Source organism: Tachypleus tridentatus, chromosome 2 (genome assembly GCF_004210375.1).
Source record: "Tachypleus tridentatus isolate NWPU-2018 chromosome 2, ASM421037v1, whole genome shotgun sequence".
Taxonomy (NCBI): domain Eukaryota; kingdom Metazoa; phylum Arthropoda; class Merostomata; order Xiphosura; family Limulidae; genus Tachypleus; species Tachypleus tridentatus.
In genome coordinates this window covers 137,060,394-137,080,570 of record NC_134826.1, presented here as the reverse complement: position 1 = coordinate 137,080,570, position 20,177 = coordinate 137,060,394, and the positions used below count along the sequence as shown (strand labels likewise).

At 33.5% G+C, this 20,177-nt stretch overlaps 1 protein-coding gene across 17 annotated transcripts in view; it reads left to right on the top strand.

Moving 5' to 3' along the window:
• The first annotated feature begins 585 nt into the window (after positions 1-585).
• The window catches only part of LOC143245209 (single-stranded DNA-binding protein 3-like), a 157,914-nt gene continuing 138,322 nt past the window's right edge, over positions 586-20,177 (top strand). For 3 of the 17 annotated variants that reach the window (XM_076491288.1, XM_076491290.1, XM_076491279.1), the window contains exons 1-4: positions 1,337-1,530; positions 1,897-1,969; positions 8,502-8,563; positions 12,481-12,565. In XM_076491288.1, coding sequence (XP_076347403.1) covers positions 1,475-1,530; positions 1,897-1,969; positions 8,502-8,563; positions 12,481-12,565 — 276 coding nt within the window. In that variant the 5' untranslated portion in view covers positions 1,337-1,474. Of the gene's footprint in view, positions 678-1,332; positions 1,531-1,896; positions 1,970-8,501; positions 8,564-12,480; positions 12,566-20,177 lie in introns of those variants that run through there. The other 14 variants (XM_076491282.1, XM_076491285.1, XM_076491294.1 and 11 more) reach the window with 10 other exon arrangements.

Sequence of the window (20,177 nt, the reverse complement as noted above, 5' to 3'; positions counted from 1 at the left end):
GTCCGAATCCCCGTCGTACCAAACCTGCTCGTCCTTTCAGCCGTGGGGGCATTATAATGTGTGGTCAATCCCACTATTCGTTGGTAAAATAGTAGTCCAAAAGTTGACGGTGGGTGGTGATGACTAGCTGCCTTCCCTGTAGTCTTACACTGCTAAATTAGGGACGGCTCGTGTAGCTTTACGCAAAAGTAAAAGAAAAAGGATAGATTGGGCGCTAGCTGTCGAATTATTTGTAAATGTTCTAAATGTGTGTATATATAGATATATGTATGTGTGTGTGATTTTTCTCGAGAAACAAATTGCAATTGAGCTAACACTTTTTGACTAAATTCATTTCATTGGAAACAATTATAAAAATAGTCTAGAAATAACAATAATTAAACTGGCTTTGTTCTCCAGTAATTTTATGGACCTAAATGCTTTTTGGGGGCGGTTGAACTCAGTTATAAAACTAAAAACTTTTGCTATTAGCGATAGGCTAATTACAATAATCATACAAAGAATAACGCATGTAAGTGAGATCCCTTTTACTTTTTATATTACAGTTCTACTTTAGATCTGCTCTAGGTGGCGTAAACAAGCTGTGCAAAGATTCGAGTGTGTTGAAGACATTTAAGAATTAGTATTTGTATATCATTTAGGTAAACAATATATTAACTCTACAACAACGATATAAGGTAATGAATCGAGTGAAACAATTATTATTATATAGGGTTTGTTGAGTATTTACGATTATTAAACAGTAAGTTAAATGTAATTTTTAAAACAATTTTAATGCACTTGTACACGTACGTAGCGATTCTTCACTTGAAACCTAAGCCTTTGCGTATAATAATAATTGTGGATATTTTGTGAAATTTAGACCATGTGTTGTGCGTTTTATACATAACGTAATGGAAATTTATTTGAATTCAGTTTGAAGATATTAAAATTAACAGCTATTTTTATAATATTTTGTATATTTCCTAATGTTTCAGTAATTGATCAAAGAAAAAACTTAGTTAAAATAAAGAAAACGTATTTTTTTCTTTTTCTTTTGCTCTTTACTTCTCGTACCAGGATTTTACCGCTCTTCTATAAACTGTTTACCTCCCTCTTAAAGTTAGCATTGAAGATGCTTTTTTAATTATTTAAAAAGAAACTTTTTCAAAGGCAGTGGAGAAACAGTTTATTTAAAATATTTGTTTTTAGTCTTTTAGGTAATGGATAATTTAGGTTCTTTCAAAATAGTATTTATTGGTAAATATCTCAGGGAGGATCTACGTTCTTGGCGCGCACTGCGGTGCCACCAATGAGGTCTCTCAATTAAACTCGCGGATGACGTAATGAGTACTTGAGGGCGAACTCGGAGCACAGACAGCAATGAACCCAATCACATTCATGTCTCTGACAGATGAAGTGTTGTTTCTATGGTAACAAGGACTAAAATCATTGTGAATGTCTTGACAAGTGTGTGACAGTTCAACCACACAGCATGTACGCGAAGGGAAAAGGCGCAACGGTACCGTCTGATAATCAGGCGCGAGAAAAGTTAGTATTGTGTGTTTCAAGCCTTCAGTTAAGTGCTTTTACAATGGATAAAAGGTGTAACTTGTGTAAACTATGGTTTTTGAATTTTACTGTTCGAGGATTTGACCTTGCATCGAAGCGAGTACAAGTAAAAAACCCATTAAATTTAATTATTGTGGAATGAATGATTAATATATAAGTTGAAGATGAAAATTGCGAATTATTTGCGTGTATGTATTTCAAATTATCGGTAAAATAAAAATGAGTGAATATATACCAATGTATCACATCGCTGGATCGAGGGCAAATAGCTAGAGGTAGATTCCATTAAAATGTAGATATTTATGTTTTTTGTTTTTTTTCTGGTACATTTTATTTATCTTCCAGACTAGCCCTTTATGTCTACGAGTATTTACTACACGTAGGAGCCCAGAAAGCAGCACAGACTTTTCTTTCAGAAGTAAGTCGTAACTTTTGTAAACAAAACGTATATGTTTACAGTTGTCGTAAGTTTGTCAGTAATTTACGTACATATTTATTGTAACCGTAAAGTGTTAAGTGAGCGTTTGTTGTTGGATTTAAATGCATGCGTTTGTTTGAGATTAAGATGCAGAAGAAATGTTTGTCAAAATCTGTTTGGTTTGTCTTTTTTAATATCTAGATCGAGTAATTTTGAAATATTTTGGTGGATATTCAGAAATTATTGCTATATTTTTCTTTTATTGAAAATATTAAATGGGTTGTTTTTTTTTTTATCAGTAGTTGTCTGGTTTGGTGACACTTTTATTTTGTGTATTTTTAAGGAAGCAGTGTTGTTAATTATGTTGTAATAGTATAATCTGGTATGTTTGGTTTAATATCTTATTTTTTGTTAAATAACTGCTTTAGTTGTTTCGACAACTTTACTTACAAGAGTCCCACTGAGAAAATAGTTTACATTATTCGGTCCATTGTTGCCCGACCCGTTGGGGGTCCGACAACTCACAGTAATGTAGAGAACAGTTTGTGTAACTTTTTTTTTTTTTACATAAAGTTTGTTAAGTAATTAAACAATTTTTTAGAAGATTTAAAAATCTGAAACAATTAATAATTTGGCAGACTTGCAGAATACCCTTTGAGCTACAAGATATAATACAGTCATGATAAATATTTTAGCGTTTTTAATTATTACATGTAGTTGTGAGTAATCGCCGTTGTTGAAAAAAAAATGTTATAACTAAATGAATTTCAAAATACACGTGCGCATTTTTTTTAGAATAAAGCACGTGTTTACACCTGCTTCAAAAGTAAAGAAACAAATATCAAATCACCATGGAAACAAACAATAAGAAATACAATCGCTGTTGCATATGTTTATCACTTATAACTTGTATGTTGATAAGAAATATCGCCACATAAGGTGAACATTTTGTTGAAAAGAGAATACAAATTGACTGTGTCTGTTGAATGAATAACTTTGAATTATTAACTTCAAGGTTCAGGACTTCAGTTCACGAGGGTGCTCTTGTTTACATTCAAGAAATATTTCGCATGAAAGTTTTAGTTTTCAGAGATCTGTTAATTTTTGGCGGTTTTGTTCAGCCAAAAGGGCTTTTAACACGTGTAAAATGACCACCTGCGAAGGTAATCCTTTATTTGAGATCCTATACGCAGTTGTTGTCTGATTACCAAAGAAATTTCACAATAGTCTAGTAAATTGATTCTTATCGGGTTGATGAACAATGTATAGAAAGTTGGCTTCATAATTGAAAACAGAGGAAGTTCCATGCTATTTTGATTTTTAAAAATTACTCTAGTGAGAGTTCTGAAGAGTATGTTTTATGTAGAAATTATTTATAAATCAATTTTATTTTAATGAGAGAAACAAAAAAAATTCTATCCAGTTTTTAGGTTTTGGTCTAATACAGCCCTCTTTCAGGAGGCAAAAAACGTAAAAGAAAAAATATATAACTAATTTAAATTTCTTTTTATGCTGTCTGAGCGCTGAAAAAGTATTGTATTGGCCCAAAGCTATGGAATAAAACTTTTCGGGTATACTCGGGGATACCGAGATTTAAATGTTAATCAAAGCCCAAATCACTTGAATACGTATTTAAACATGTAACCAAACGAGCCAACAGAACTGTAAGATTTATCGTTGGAGTAAGAGAAGGAAGCTTGTGTGCGTTGTATAGAATAGCATTCAGTTTAACCATCTCGTTTGCAACACTCAGACATCCAAATGAACAAACAAAAAATATATTTTCTCATGCACCACGCTCTCTATATCCAACATTATTAAATGGGAAATTGGTGAAAATAAATTGCGTAACTTACGTGAAACTATAAATGCTTACCAAGCTATAAAACAACAAACAAGTTTGTAATATTGTCATAGTTTCAGGAGTGCACAATAGAAATTCTAGTCGTAATATATGGTTTTTGAAATGCAATATTTGAGATGAGTTTTATATACTTGAGGGACATAAGAAAAAACAAGATGACAGAGAACTGTGAGACCCATTGAAAATTGCCCCTTACCCACAAAAATAAAGGAAAAACATTGGCTATTATTTTACACCCATATCCTTATTCACTCATTTTTACACCTAATTGTAATTAATGGCACAATGGTATCATCTGACAAGTCATTCCACAAGTGTATAATGAAAAATAAAAAAAAATCGGTGTTTTCCTCAAACGCTGAAGAACTGTAGGTGCCATATTTCAAGTGTGTAATTTGTTAGGTTTAGAACTAGAGGTGATATGGTTCAAATGTGTAATTTTTTAGGCTTAGAACTAGAGGTTACATGCTTCAAGCTGGATGTGACATAAACCATGCATGAAATTTGTTAGTTTAAAATATGTTTTCCAGAGAAGGTCTGTTTGAAATGAAGAGTTAGAAGAAGGAAGGAGTTTGCTTGCTGTAGATGCTATGTGGAACTGCAGACCTAGATTAATCCACAGACACACTACTGTCCTGTTGACAGTATTACATCAGTAATCACTTGTACTCTTTCATGATATATGTTAGTTGAATTTATTTAGATATTGTTAGTGTGAATGTGAAAGGCAGCTTCTTTTGTTTTTATTGGTAATCTTCAGTGTTTGGATGTATCTTATAAGGAAATTACACACATTTAAACTCATTTTGAAAGGTTTTGGCAAACAGCTTTTTGTTGGGGATCTAAGTGAATGGATACGTCTTGCTGTTAAAAAAAGTTACTGTATCAAATGATAATAGGAAACTGTAAAGAGGGTATCCTTCTAACAGCTTTCTCTGTGGTAATCCTTTATTTATTGCTACATTAGAACTGTTGTTTTTTACACACAACCACTTTTCTGGAACTATTTTCTTTGTATTCCTACTTTTAAGAGAGTAAATTGTGTGAGTGGGTGGGACTATATTGCAAGTTGCAAAAATAATGAGTTTCGTACTTCCTGTCAAAAACTATTCAGAACCACATGTAGTTTGTGTATCGAAACCCACAAATTGTTACTAACTAGAACAGAGAACTGAGTTGTGAATTGTTCAGTCTCTTGGTTTTACTGCTTTTGTATAGATTCGGTGGGTTCTGGAGTGCATTTCTGGCCAATTTATACCCTGGTTGTAATATCATTGTAGTGTGATATTGTACGTAGCGTTCATAGATTGTGTTGGGTAGGATGACTTCTCAGCCCAACGTCCTTATTCTCCTGTTTTTTTAATAACAATACTAGCATGTTCTTCCTCAGTTGTTATAAATCTGTTTTCAAAATTGGCCAGTAGTTGTAATTAGCACACACGGGTTGTCCAACATTTTGCCTCTAATAGAACAACATGGTTCGAAGTCACTTTTGGCCTCAATTATTATAAAATATTGTATGCAATTGGAAAGGCTATGGGAATAACTGCTTGACAGTCTATGTGAATGCTAAGCAGGTCACAGTGTTCTGATTTATGTTTTTCAGTTCAGATGAGCCGTGAGTTGTCTGAACTTCTACTCATAGAATCAAAAACTGTTCCACAATATGTCAAGCATATGAAGAGAAGAGTTGCTGTTTTTATCAAAATAGTTTAAGCACTTGATCTTATATGATCCAAGTTCCTCAAGTTTCTGCTTTCTCTTGTGCAGGCTCATCACAGTGTTGTTTATTCTTTTCCAGAAGTGTGATAATGTTATTATCCAGCAGTTATAACACTGTTGTAGGTCTCCATAGCATTGTGTACAGATATAGAGTGATACGCATTGTGATGTAGAACACAAATATTTATTTATTCGTGTATATGCACACACACACACATGTATACTCTCAAAATCTCAAATGTGATGTATTGAGTAATACATTTTAGTATAAAGTTATCATGGACAATCTTGCATTAAATTTGGACTTAGGAGGCTCTAATATGCATTATAAACCTCATTTAAAGACTTGGCTAGTTTGTTAGGATTGCTGATCGCTTGGGCTAGCTAGGGTGAGTTGCTGACCTTGTAATCACAGAGGAAGGTAGAGATGACGTAACGTCTTTTAATTAACATGTATTTGAAATTCTGTTGGCAGATTTAACTGAACAATCAACTTATATTGTAGACCATCTGGCAGCAGTATATCCAGTCAACCTGTAAAGAGAAATAAAAAAAAAACTATTATTTCCAGACATTTCAGTCGATGAGACTATATTTCATTACTTCAAAGTGTCTGCGTGTGCAGAGCACTTTGTTTTTGTTGTGAAAGATTCTGTTTAACATGCTGAATATCCCTGCCATTGTGGTTAACTTTATCTGCTATTTTTTTCAAAAAACACATCTTAATAGTGCACCTGAAAAATATTTAAAAGCAAAATATATTAATTTTTTGTTGTGAATTTTCACCAATGAACAAATGGGTGATTACAAATAATCTTGGAGTGAATTAACAAAGTTTAACTGCATGTGCATGTGGTTGGGACACTGGATTGACCTAATACTAGAGAAGAGATGTTTACTGTAATTTTTAATGAATTAAGTGTATCTACATAAAATGTAGCTAGTTTTTAATAAAATGCACAAGTCTGTTGTAAATATAAATTAAACGTAGCAAAAATATTCATAATTAAAAATATGTCTCTAAATTGAGGGCAATTTAGCTAAGACTATGCCAAGTCAGTAAGCTAGATGGTGTTGTTATGTTGATGTGATCAGCATGTATTGGCTTTTGTAAGTTGTACAATTTGCATAATTGCTTTTATATAATGTTCTAGAACCTTCAAAATACATATTAGAACTCCTTTCCAGTATTTCTGTACATTATATCTTGTATTTACTATCTTACACCATGAACTTTCACTCAATCAGTAGTGTAGGGTCAGATGAACAGTTGGTAACTGATATCAAATACATAATACTACGTGGAATGGCACTCTGTAAAAATTGTGGAATGTGCACTTTGACCCTTACCTGTGTAATTGGGTTTTAGAAGGCTTGGCAGTTTGTAAACTGAAATACATGGTTCATAAAATAGATAGATAATCTATAAGGAAATACTTTGTTTGCAAAACAAAACTGTAAACTGAAATACATGGTTCATAAAATAGATAGATAATCTATAAGGAAACACTTTGTTTGCAAAACAAAACTGTAAACTGAAATACATGGTTCATAAAATAGATAGATAATCTATAAGGAAATACTTTGTTTGCAAAACAAAACTGTAAACTGAAATACATGGTTCATAAAATAGATAGGTAATCTATAAGGAAACACTTTGTTTGCAAAACAAAACTGTAAACTGAAATACATGGTTCATAAAATAGATAGGTAATCTATAAGGAAATACTTTGTTTGCAAAACAAAACTGTAAACTGAAATACATGGTTCATAAAATAGATAGGTAATCTATAAGGAAATACTTTGTTTGCAAAACAAAACTGTAAACTGAAATACATGGTTCATAAAATAGATAGGTAATCTATAAGGAAATACTTTGTTTGCAAAACAAAACTGTAAACTGAAATACATGGTTCATAAAATAGATAGGTAATCTATAAGGAAATACTTTGTTTGCAAAACAAAACTGTAAACTGAAATACATGGTTCATAAAATAGATAGATAATCTATAAGGAAACACTTTGTTTGCAAAACAAAACTGTAAACTGAAATACATGGTTCATAAAATAGATAGGTAATCTATAAGGAAATACTTTGTTTGCAAAACAAAACTGTAAACTGAAATACATGGTTCATAAAATAGATAGATAATCTATAAGGAAACACTTTGTTTGCAAAACAAAACTGTAAACTGAAATACATGGTTCATAAAATAGATAGGTAATCTATAAGGAAATACTTTGTTTGCAAAACAAAACTGTAAACTGAAATACATGGTTCATAAAATAGATAGGTAATCTATAAGGAAACACTTTGTTTGCAAAACAAAACTGTAAACTGAAATACATGGTTCATAAAATAGATAGATAATCTATAAGGAAATACTTTGTTTGCAAAACAAAGAAGAGAAAAGGAGAAAAGACAGTTTTGCATACAGAAATACATAGTTTTTAGAAGACTGGGAGATTTGTGTATGGGAATACTTAAATGATAGATAAAAAACAACATATGAGAGAAATGACATACAAATACACCATTTTCTATCACTGAGGCTATAGATGTGTACACGTACATGAAATAAACAATTATTCTTCAACACCCACAAATGAGATGTTTCACACTGGATGCAAATAGTACATACTATTATATTTCACTAATTTAGTACCATATAACAAGTATGTTACTTAGGAGTATGTTCTTAATTTATCTGAAAAAAGTTATTAGTGGAAGGAATAGACTTAGTAGTAGTAGTGTATGTTTTTTTATGTATCTATAAATTAGATATTGGTATGATTAATCCAGAATGCAGACAGAAAAACGTTGACTTAGTTATCGTGTCAATTTTTCATTAACTATGAATTAGGAGATAGTTAAATTAATAGGCATATTATCAGTGTCATTAATAGTTTGAATTATTTTAATAGAGCTATATTTTTTCTGTATAGATAAGATGGGAGAAAAATATTACATTAGGAGAACCACCAGGATTTCTTCACTCATGGTGGTGGTAAGCTTTCTGTTATTAATTTTGTTTTTTGTGTTGCTTACACAAATGAAAGACACACACTCAGGTACATTTCTGCACAAGCTGCATGTAAGCAATTATCAAGTATTTAACCTGATTTATAAGTAAACTTCAAGATGGTACAGCTGTCAGTAATTTATTGAAAGTAATAACCTAAATTTTAGGCCTATGTTATAATTGGATAATAAGGTAATTCATTGAAATTTCAACTTAAAATTAATATATTTCTTATGAATTGAAGAAAGTAAAAGAGTTAAAATAGTAAGTTTAGTAACATTGAAACAACAAACTGAATCAGAGAGACAAAAATGATATTTCCATATTTTACATAGCATGTTGTTGTGTGGTAACATGCCTCATTTTTGTCTTACAAGTCATTTTGTGATGCACTTTAAATGTATTATTTTGAAATATTTGATGATTGTAGATCCAGTTATTGTCTACCAATAGGAATGATCATTGTTTTATGACTACTAGCCATAAAAGGCTATATAAATAACGTTTCAGATGTTTTTTTTTATATTGTTCTCAGTAGCAGGAATCTTATTATTCACAGTAGCAAAAAGTAGTACAAGTATTGATGTATGTTCATGTCCTGTGCTAATAATATGTTGGAATGTTTACATTACAGGACTGTTCAATTGAAATTTCTTCAATTTCACAATTGTAAGAACATCCACTTCACGAAACATGTAGCCTTTTTTAGTTTTAAACAGTTTTGACTGTTCCATGATTGGCTACTCATTGCGCACTCTTCAAAGTTCCTAATGTAAAGAAGTGAAAGCTTATTTTTTCAAAAGTAGATTAGCAGTATGTAGCATGATTTACATTTCTGTAATTCTGACAATGATGGTCTTTTCAAACGAAACTTGTAGAAGATAAAGAAAACTGCCAAGGAAACTGCATACTTCAAAGTTAATGCACGTTTACCACTATACCGCATAAAAACTGTCTTGTGTGGATTGGATACCGATAAATTATGGATCTAGTAAGGCAAATCATCTAACATCACATCCAAGTCAAGTTGTCATTTCGTCTAAACTGCAAGTAAATATAAACAGAAGTTCATGTTGTATCATGTGCAGATACGTCCAATGGACTTAGTGTGTTTGGGATGTTCACGTGGATTCTCAGAAGACATCCATTATTGTTTTGAGAGCATGGGATCGGGGGTATCTTGTATGTTTTAAATGTGTGTCCCCTAGAAAAAGTACATTTTGAATTCTGACCTATCAGATACAGGTTTCTACAAGCAGGCATTTTTTTTACCAAATGAATTTCTGATGCTGTGATTTATGTTGTGAAAAAAGGCTACATTTATTTCACTGTTGACCACTCAGAGAACTGTTGAAGCTCCAAAAAAAGGATAGGAATTTGTCTGTTGCATGAGCGTGCTTTGCCACCATAGTGAACACTAAAATATTAGTGTCTGTTGCATGAGCGTGCTTTGCCACCATAGTGAGCACCGAGATGCTAGCGTCTGGTGCATGAGAGTGCTTTGTCACCATAGTGAGCACTGAGATGTTAGTTTCTAGTGCATGAGCGTGCTTTGCCACCATAGTGAACACTAAAATATTAGTGTCTGGTGCATGAGCGTGCTTTGCCACCATAGTGAGCACTGAGATGCTAGAGTCTGGTGCATGAGAGTGCTTTGCCACTGTAGTGAGCACTGAGATGTTAGCTCTACTGGTTGTAGGGGCTTGCATAGCCATTTTTATATTTCTTTGGGTTCTTTATGGTTCATTATTTTGAGCCAATTAAAAAACAACACATAAATGAAGGATAAGAATAGTTGTGGTATGATTTATTTTATTCACAAATAATAAAATGTACAGAAAATTACTGCACAAATATAACGATAAAAAACTTCCAAATTACTGCTTGTGATATTAGAGCAATGTATTAATTTTGCACCCACCATCAATATATGTATTTCAGCACAATAGGTTTGCACATGTCTAACGTGCCACATCTACACAGATTATATAAGATTTCTCTTCAGAAACTTAAAAGTTGTTGTATAATTGTAATAATAACTTGGTAAATATGGAAGTACCAAGCAGAACAGTATTAGTGCAGTCCTGTTCCATCAACGAGATATAATTGTTCTACCTTGTTAATATTTTTTAAACTAGTGTGCAATTTATTGTTCCATTGGACCCACCGTATGTCAGACAGGTAACCTTGATGGTAATTCCTCATTTACTAGGTGTATTTTCATTAGCTTTGTAAAACATGGTAAGCTTTTAGTACACAGTACAAATCTGTTGTTCACAAAAAAAGTTAGATACATTAATAAAGCATTTATGCTAAATACATGTGTGTGAATTGGTGAAGTCAGTTTAACTCAGGCTGTGAGAAGTCAAAGTTGTACTTTTGTGCAGGTTAAATATAGTTTCTTTTAATGCAGTTTGCACATTGTAGAAACATAACCTGTTGAATTTCTTGAATGAATGGATTCTGCTTTTCATTATCTCTGACATTAACTGTTGTGAAATTGGCAGTGTAGGGTAACATGAGGTGTTGATAATTGTGACGTTAAATTTCTAATACCATGTTGAGTGGAAATTTGTCCAAGACTTTAACATGTGCAGCTTGACCTCCACTCTTGCTTGTAGAGCTAATGTAAAAAACAATGTCGCAAGGGTTTCTTTGAAATTTTCTCTATTCCATTAATTTTGATTCGAAGTGGTACAAGTCAGGCCCCTTAAATTATAGAACCTAGAAACAACACTGGTAATTCATCACCTTTAGACAGTTGATTAACTTTGAAAAGCATGTGAAAGTGTGTTAATTTAAGTGTGTAACACAAACACCTTCTGTGGTGGAAATTCATTTATTTGCAGAAGAATTGTCCATAACCAGCACCACCATTGGTGCCTAAACATTCTCTCTGCATTAGTTAATTGTATGTTTTTTAAAATAATTGAAGGAAGGTGGTAATGTTGTAGGTTATTTTTAAAACCTAGACATTTCTAGAAATTTAATGTATCACCAGAAGGAAGTTAAAGATAATTTGATTGGCTTGGCCTTAATATTTGGAACTATCTTGAAAAGTTATGAAACATTTTGAGCAATACATGAAACAGTAGTTACACAAGAGAAGTTAAATGAATCTGTTTGGAAAGTACAGATTTATTTTAAGTTATACAGCTAATGAATAATTTATACATGCAAGTTAGTAAACTGTCACTGTCAGCCAGTTAGTTAGTTCAGTACTAAGAAAATTGAGTTTTATTACAGATGAACAAAGGGATAAAAAAACAAATGTATAAGAATAAGTTTGATGATAAATAATTTTTATACTTGGTGAGAAATGATAAACTTGCTACTCCGTTTTTTCAAAATATGTTTTGGGTATTTTGATGCATTACTTTAACTGCCAAGGAAATGTTTGAACTTCTTTAACTGTTCAGCCAAAAATATTTGACTCAGAGAGGCAAGATGTTGGAAATAATATTCCATGTTACAGTTAAAATATCTTTCAATGGATTTTCACCAGGACATTTTCAAAACAATGATTTTTGTCAGTGAAGATTAGCAGTAAAGTTAAAACAGTCTCATAAAATAGCAACTTCCATTGATTGCGATAGTATTTGATTCAACACTAGCTATTAATAGTCTCATAAAGTTTATAGGTTAATTGTGGAAGTTATCCTATTAGGAATATTTTGGACGTTGTACTCGAAAGGTGTAAGTAACTTGAGTTTTTGATGTATGTGTTACTTATAAACTGTCACTGTTCAAGGATTTTTCTCCACAGTTCTTGTTTGTTTCCTATTGTTAAAAGTTTGTTATTGTTGCTGCTTTACTGGCAAATATTGAAAAGTAACAAAATATTTGTATTGTTAAGTGTTTCTCTTGTTTTGCTTTACAAATATATTACCCTTCCTTTTTAGTGTATTTTGGGATTTATATTGCATGGCTCCTGAGAGGAGAGACACCTGTGAACATTCTAGTGAAGCCAAAGCATTTCATGACTATGTAAGTAAAGTCACATTCCCTTATCTGTGTTATTTTGAGCACTTTATGCTGAGTGCTTAGGAAGTGGTTGAACACCTTGAGTGGCTCAGTCAGCAAGATTGCATCAAATGGCTAAGTCATGAGATTTCCTGGGGTTTCACGAACAACATCCTTGAGATTATTAATATCTAATTGACTATTTCACGTACAAGTAAGCTGAACCATATTACGAGTTTGGTATCTTTGATGTGGTAACTGTAACAAAACTAGATCACATGTTTTTGTGGTTTTTTTTAAGACATATTTGCAATCAGATAACACTTGTAATATATATCTTTTACCCTTATAGCGCAAAATAATCTTCTGGGCAGAAGACATAGCTGACAAACCACAGGCCAAATTATGTGACTTAAAACGTAATTTTGACGCAAGTGTGAAATCATGTAATAACTTGTAGTTTTAACGAACAATTAATTTTTCTTCTTTTAAAGAAGTAACGTCTGTTTAGATCTTCGTAACAATTACCATAAACGTATTTTAGTTTTAAAATAGTAAGAGAGGCGAGTCGAATGACATTACTATCAAACAAGGAGGCAGGTTTCCTGCAACAGGCTTCCTTCATGAGATTTGGCTTGCATGACAAAAAAACGTAACATACAATGCAAGATTACCATGGTAATATAGTTTGTTTATAAGGGCTCAAAACGCGATGTGAAAAAATAACACCATAACCCTGACTGCAGATGGCATTGTCCAAACATTAATGGCTTCCAGTAATCTCTTAATACACCAATGGGCCCCATGGCCAGGTGGGTTAAGGCGTTCGACTCGTAATCTGAGAGACGCGGGTTCGAATCCCCGTCGTACTAAACATGCCCTTTCAGCTGTGGGGGCGTTATAATGTAACGGATAATCCCACTATACATTGGTAAAATAGTAGCTCAAGAGTTGGCGGTGAGTGGTGGTGACTAGCTGCCTTCCCTGTAGCCTTAAACTGCTAAAGTAGGGACTGCTAGCGCAGATAGCCCTCGTGTATTTTTGCGCGAAATTCCAAAAACAAAATTTTAATTTTTTCCTATTTATTTGTTCAATTTTATATCTCACAACAAATGAATACAACGTCTATAAACTTTCAGTGTAGCGCCATTTCCGATAGCTCTAACTTTCGCAAGAATTAAAATTACAATTACAAACCTATAAAATGTAATCGCAATTTTGACCTTAGGTATAAATTCTTTTTTTCATTACTTTCTAAGCAGGATACGTTTGTTTGTATATTTGTTTTTTGAATTTCGCGCAAAGCTACTCAAGGTCTATCTGCGCTAGCCGTCCCTAATTTAACAGTGTAAGACTAGAGGGAAGGCAGCCAGTCATCACCACCAACTCTTGGGCTACTCTTTTACCAACGAATAGTGGTATTGACCGTTACATTATAACGTCCCCACGGCTAAAAGGGGCGAGCATGTTTGGTGCGACGGGGATTGGAACCCGCGACCCTCGGATTACGAGACGAACGCCTTAACCCACCTAGCCATGCGGGCCTCAAGCAGGATCTCTACTTCATTTTAAAATTCATATTTTTTAATGTTATACCATGTATAAAGTGTTAACGTTACCTTTAGAAGTTGTCGTTGTGTAGCGTCATTCGTTGGGCAGACTTGCGTTTAAAAACATTTAAGTATGAGCATGATAATATCGTAGCGATAGCCCAATCCGTCTAGGCGCTAGCCCCGCTGACGTGATCAAATAGGTAGGTAAGTAATAGACGATGAAGTTGCTATTTTAGAAAATTTTTTCAACTGTTACACCGGAAATGTTAGCGACCTGTTTTAGTTTATTATTAAGTACAAATGTGCATAGTACATCGTAAACAATAATTTGAATGGTCGTTTTCTCGCATATAAATTTAATAGGGCGATCCTTCGACGTGCGAATTATTTGAAAACCTTGTCTATTCCTATTTGTAAGTACTGCCTTACTTAATAATAAGTTGATGAAATCTGTCATCAACACAGACACTGGACACAGGAAGATTTAAGCACGAAAACCTGGAGAGAGTGCAAACTAGCCTTTCACAACCCTTCTTGGTGTGAAATAAATAAAAGCTTGTTTCTGAGCATTTGTAATTAGATTATTCTTATTAAAACAGCTTTAAATGTTTTCTATGAACATTTTTGTATTCTAAAATGAAGTTCAAAATTGATCCGCTGGTCTTTTTCTGTTGAAATATCACTGCCTTTAGGATATAGATATCATTTGATGTGTGGCGATGAACAGAGAAAGACTTATTATTTTAAATTTCATCTGTAGAATAAATAGTCATTACAAATAAAAACTGTCTTCACAACTTAATGTATTAAGTTAAAAGTTTTAACAGTACGTTTTGCGTTAGGTTACATTAAGAAAAAAGAAGAGGTAGATTTTCTTTCAAAACGATTGCAAGTGTAGAAGGCCCTTTTATATTCTCATCCTCAAAGATTTTCGTGCGACGCCCTTCATTTCCGGTTTTAGTGTAAATCACAGACATAAATGTAATACACTGGAAATTAATTTTATACTAAAGTCTCTCTACATTATGTCTTTCTTTATCAGAAGTTATCAGTGTGGAAGTTATGTTCTAGGACCAGGTGATCAACTTTATACAATAATGGAACTCTTGCTTTTATATGTATGATATATGATACTGGATAAGCTTTTTAATTATGCGATGTGTAACCCCCGACATTGCGAAATTTTTATTCTGCGTTCATGTATATTTGCAATAGAGGTCACGATTTTCCCGTTTCTTCATCGTTTTCCGTCACGAAGATATTCATTTGTCTCCCTTCTCAGCGATGGCCTGGCATGGCCAGGAAGTTGTGGCGTTCGACTCGTAATCCGAGAGTCACGGGTTCGAATCCCCATCACACAAAACATGCTAGCCCTTTCAGCCGTGAGGGCGTTATAATGTGACGTTTAATCCTATTATTCGTTGGTAAAAGAGTAACACAAGAGTTGGGGTAAGTGGTGATGACAAGCTGCCTTACACTGCTAAATTACGGACGGCTAGCGCAGATAGCTCTCGTGTAGCTTTGCGCCAGGACCCAATACCATTGAAGTGTATTTTTGATGACCGTGATACACTATTCGTCACAACATACCACGTAAGAAAGCATTTTAACCACAACCTAAGGCAAAATTTAAGATAGAATCTCGAGATTCAGTATAAAACGGCAGTTTTTATTTCTTTATTCAGAGACAATTGTATGTCTTATCTTTCTAAAATCTCTTGAGAAATAATTATGATCGCCGTTTTTGTTTTGTTAATCGTGTAAATGAATGCTATAAATAATTTTTTATAGATACACGCGCTGATAAATTGTGAAATTTACATACACAGACACCTCATCTTTTTCAGTCAGTCATATGCGTAATTAATATGCTTGTAATGTTTAATGGTGCAGTCAATGGTGAGACATTGAAACTCTATATAAAAAAAAGTAAGTTCGTTTGGGAAGCCAGGGATAGGTTAATAAGTGTTAATTAAGTAATATTTATGATTGTGCTAATTTTGAAAATGCAAAGTGGAAAAGTTTAACCAATTAAATTGTGTCATTTTCTCACTGCAGTGCGAGGCCTAGCATGGCTGTTGGGGAGGGCGCACGAATCTTAAAACGAGTCGCGGTTCGAATCTCCGTCACACCAAACATGCTCGTCCTTTCAGCCATGGAGACGTTATAATGTTACGGTCAATCCTAATCCTTTTTCGTTGGTAAAAGAGTAGCCCAAGAGTTGGCTGTGAGTGGCGATGACTAGCTGCTTTCCCTTTAGTCTTACAATGCTCAATTAGGGACGGTTAACGCAGATAGCCCTCGTGTGGATTTGAACGAAATTCAAAAAAACAAACAAATACTGCAGTGCGAGTTGTTTTTAAGACAACGGCCAAGTGAATGCTGTGTTTTATTTGGTTCTTGAGATAACGACCAATTGAATTTTGTTTTAGTCGGTCGTTAAGATAATGACCATTTGAATGCTCTGTTTTATTCGTTTATTGTTAGAAAGACCGGCTGCAGACAAACTAACAGCTGTTTAACCCTTAAACAGCGGGAATGGTGTAGGTAGCAGCATCATTTGATGGTGTCCGCCGTTTAAAGGTTAATAAGCAGGCAACCAGTAAAAGCTTACTGTCAAAATGGCAGCTAGTCGCAAAGATGTGGTATATTGTTATGTCGCCTACACGATATCTTTCAAAAGCAGAGAGTTCACTGTACTTCTTGTTATTTTAACTTTGAAGATAAAATACCATATTCTTTGCATGTCGCTTAGTTTCTTTTAAAGCAACACAGCCGCTAGACCTTCCAAGATTCGATTCTTTATCCATTGGTGCGACGTAAAAACGACATTCCTCGAGTTACAAGATTAAAACCACTAACGTACTGTCAACTGCCTCTCACACTTCTAATAAAGTTAGTCCTGAAACCTATATAAAGTCAAGATAGTGGGTTTGTATTGAGTTGTCCTAACTTATATACAATAACTTGACACGTGCGTTTTACGCAGTTTTTTTTTTTTTTTCGAGATTAGCAGATTGACAACAAAGAAGTAATAACCATATCTGTCTTTTGTGGATTTTCTCCGGAAATTGCAAATGACGCTGCTTACTTATACCATCTGCCTCTGAGCAGTTGATGAGCACGTTAAAATAACAAGTCAAACGAGATGACACTGTTAACCCAAAAGTTGTTCTTAAAAAGGCATTCTATAACCACTGTCTAATACATTTTCTTATAACCCTTCTTGATATAAAACGTACTGTACTGAATAATTACCTTAATAACTTCGATACCAACTTGTGTTTTTTTTTTAGAAACTCTTGATTATCACCTAAAGAAATGTATAATCTGACCCAATCTTGGTTCTATTACCTAGTGAGTGATTTAACATTTGGAAATTCAACGTTCGAATTTATATTTGTGGTAAAATGATACGTAATGAAGGGGTTCTTTGTTAAGTACTGTATAAGATAAAGGAAATGCTGGCCATTGAAGTGAGGTTTTCTTTTTAATTACTATGTTAAAGGAAATGAGGCCATTGAAGTGAGGTTCTCTTTTTAATTACTATGTTAAAGGAAATTCTGGCCATTGAAGTGAGGTTCTCTTTTTAATTACTATGTTAAAGGAAATTCTGGCCATTGAAGTGAGGTTCTCTTTTTAATTACTATGTTAAAGGAAATGATGGCCATTGAAGTGAGGTTCTCTTTTTAATTACTATGTTAAAGGAAATTCTGGCCATTGAAGTGAGGTTCTCTTTTTAATTACTATGTTAAAGGAAATGAGGCCATTGAAGTGAGGTTCTCTTTTTAATTACTATGTTAAAGGAAATGAGGCCATTGAAGTGAGGTTCTCTTTTTAATTACTATGTTAAAGGAAATTCTGGCCATTGAAGTGAGATTCTCTTTTTAATTACTATGTTAAAGGAAATTCTGGCCATTGAAGTGAGGTTCTCTTTTTAATTACTATGTTAAAGGAAATGAGGCCATTGAAGTGAGGTTCTCTTTTTAATTACTATGTTAAAGGAAATTCTGGTCATTGAAGTGAGGTTCTCTTTTTAATTACTATGATAAAGGAAATTCTGGCCATTGAAGTGAGGTTCTCTTTTTAATTACTATGTTAAACGAAATGAGGCCATTGAAGTGAGGTTCTCTTTTCAATTACTGTGTTAAAGGAAATGATGGCCATTGAAGTGAGGTTCTCTTTTTAATTACTATGTTAAAGGAAATGATGGCCATAGAAGTGAGGTTCTCATTTTAATTACTATGTTAAAGGAATTGATGACCATTGAAGTGAGATTGTCTGTTTAATTACTATGTTAAAGGAAATGATGGCCATTGAAGTGAGGTTCTCTTTTTAATTACTATGTTAAAGGAAATGATGGCCATAGAAGTGAGGTTCTCATTTTAATTACTATGTTAAAGGAATTGATGACCATTGAAGTGAGATTGTCTGTTTAATTACTATGTTAAAGGAAATGATGGCCATTGAAGTGAGGTTCTCTTTTTAATTACTATGTTAAATAAAGGAGTTTTTGGCATAATTTTTGCCCTCTCTTTGGCAGCAGTAACTTACCATGATAACTAATGTGGTAGAAATCGTTTAAAGCTAACCTATCCGAATATTAGATCTAACAACTATAAACTTCTGGGCTGGTGGGAGTTATATCTACTTTTGAACTGTGTTATGTTTAATGTTTGACCGATTGTCTTATAAAATCTGTCAAGAGGTGTGTATGTGAGGGGAGATTTATTAGTACAATTCTAAATTTGTGTGTAAAACGTAGTAATAGCTTCAATCGACTCTGAATTTGTAGTTAGTAAGCCATACTTTCTTGTATACGTAATACTAATGATAAAGTATAAACGATGAAATAGGGAAATTTTACCGTGAACACTTTAAAACGTGTTTTTAAATAAATTTACTCTGTTTTCTTATTAATATTAGATCGCACTTTACCCCTCCCACAATGCAATACAAGAAACAACAATAGCGTTGAAGTTTGATTTAAAATCACACTTGTCTATATCCTTAGGCTAATGTGCTACGAAAAACAGTATATTTGTAATGTGATTACAGATCACAGTTGCCTGTATCCTTAGGCTAATGTACTACGAAAAACAGTATATTTGTAGTGTGATTACAGATCACAGTTGTTTATATCCTTTTGCTAATGTACTACGAAAAACAGTATATTTTTAGTGTGATTACAGATCACAGTTGTTTATATCCTTTTGCTAATGTACTACGAACAACAGTATATTTTTAGTGTGGTTACAGATCAAAGTTGCCTATACATACTATACATATCCTTAGGTTAATGTGATAACAGATCGTAGTTGTGTCCGTAGGATAAAGTATCACTATATCTAGATATCGATGAAGGGTTCAGTGTTTCAGATTTCCAATCCCCGTCACACCAAACATGCTCGCCTTTCTAGCTGTGGGGGCTTTATAATGTGACGGTCAATCCCACTATTCGTTGGTAAATGAGTATTCCAAGAGTTGGCGGTGGGTGGTGACGACTAGCTGCCTTCCCTCTAGTCTTACACTGTTAAATTATGGGCGGCTTGGGCAGTTAGCCCTCGTGCAGCTTTGCGCGAAATTAAAAACAAACCAAACCAACCAGACAAATAAATTTGGTCACAGTTTACACTGCAATGAATCAGGACTGATCAGCAAAATCAAAGTGTAACCACGTGAACTTTGTAAGCACATTTTCTAGTTTTAATAAAAAAATATATACAGTTGAAATAAAAGTTAATTCAATTAATACGCATATTATAATTGGAACGTGAAATACGCGACTGTAACATATAACCTAAAAGTCAGCTAACTGTGATAATCATAGTTAGGGCTTACGTTAGTGGACGCTACAGTAGAATACTGTTTCGAAAGCTTCTATACCATGGTCAGTTATTTAAGTAACTACGACAGTGACATATACAAAGGGTGTGGGGGTAGATCGAAACTAGTAAGAAGGATAATAGTTTTGCGGGAAGTGAGCCTACAGGATCACCGTATTAGCGCAAAAGAACTGAACAAAACGGTACAGTACTTTGTTATTTTTTCGACAGCTACTGGACTTCGGTGTCCGAAGAGTC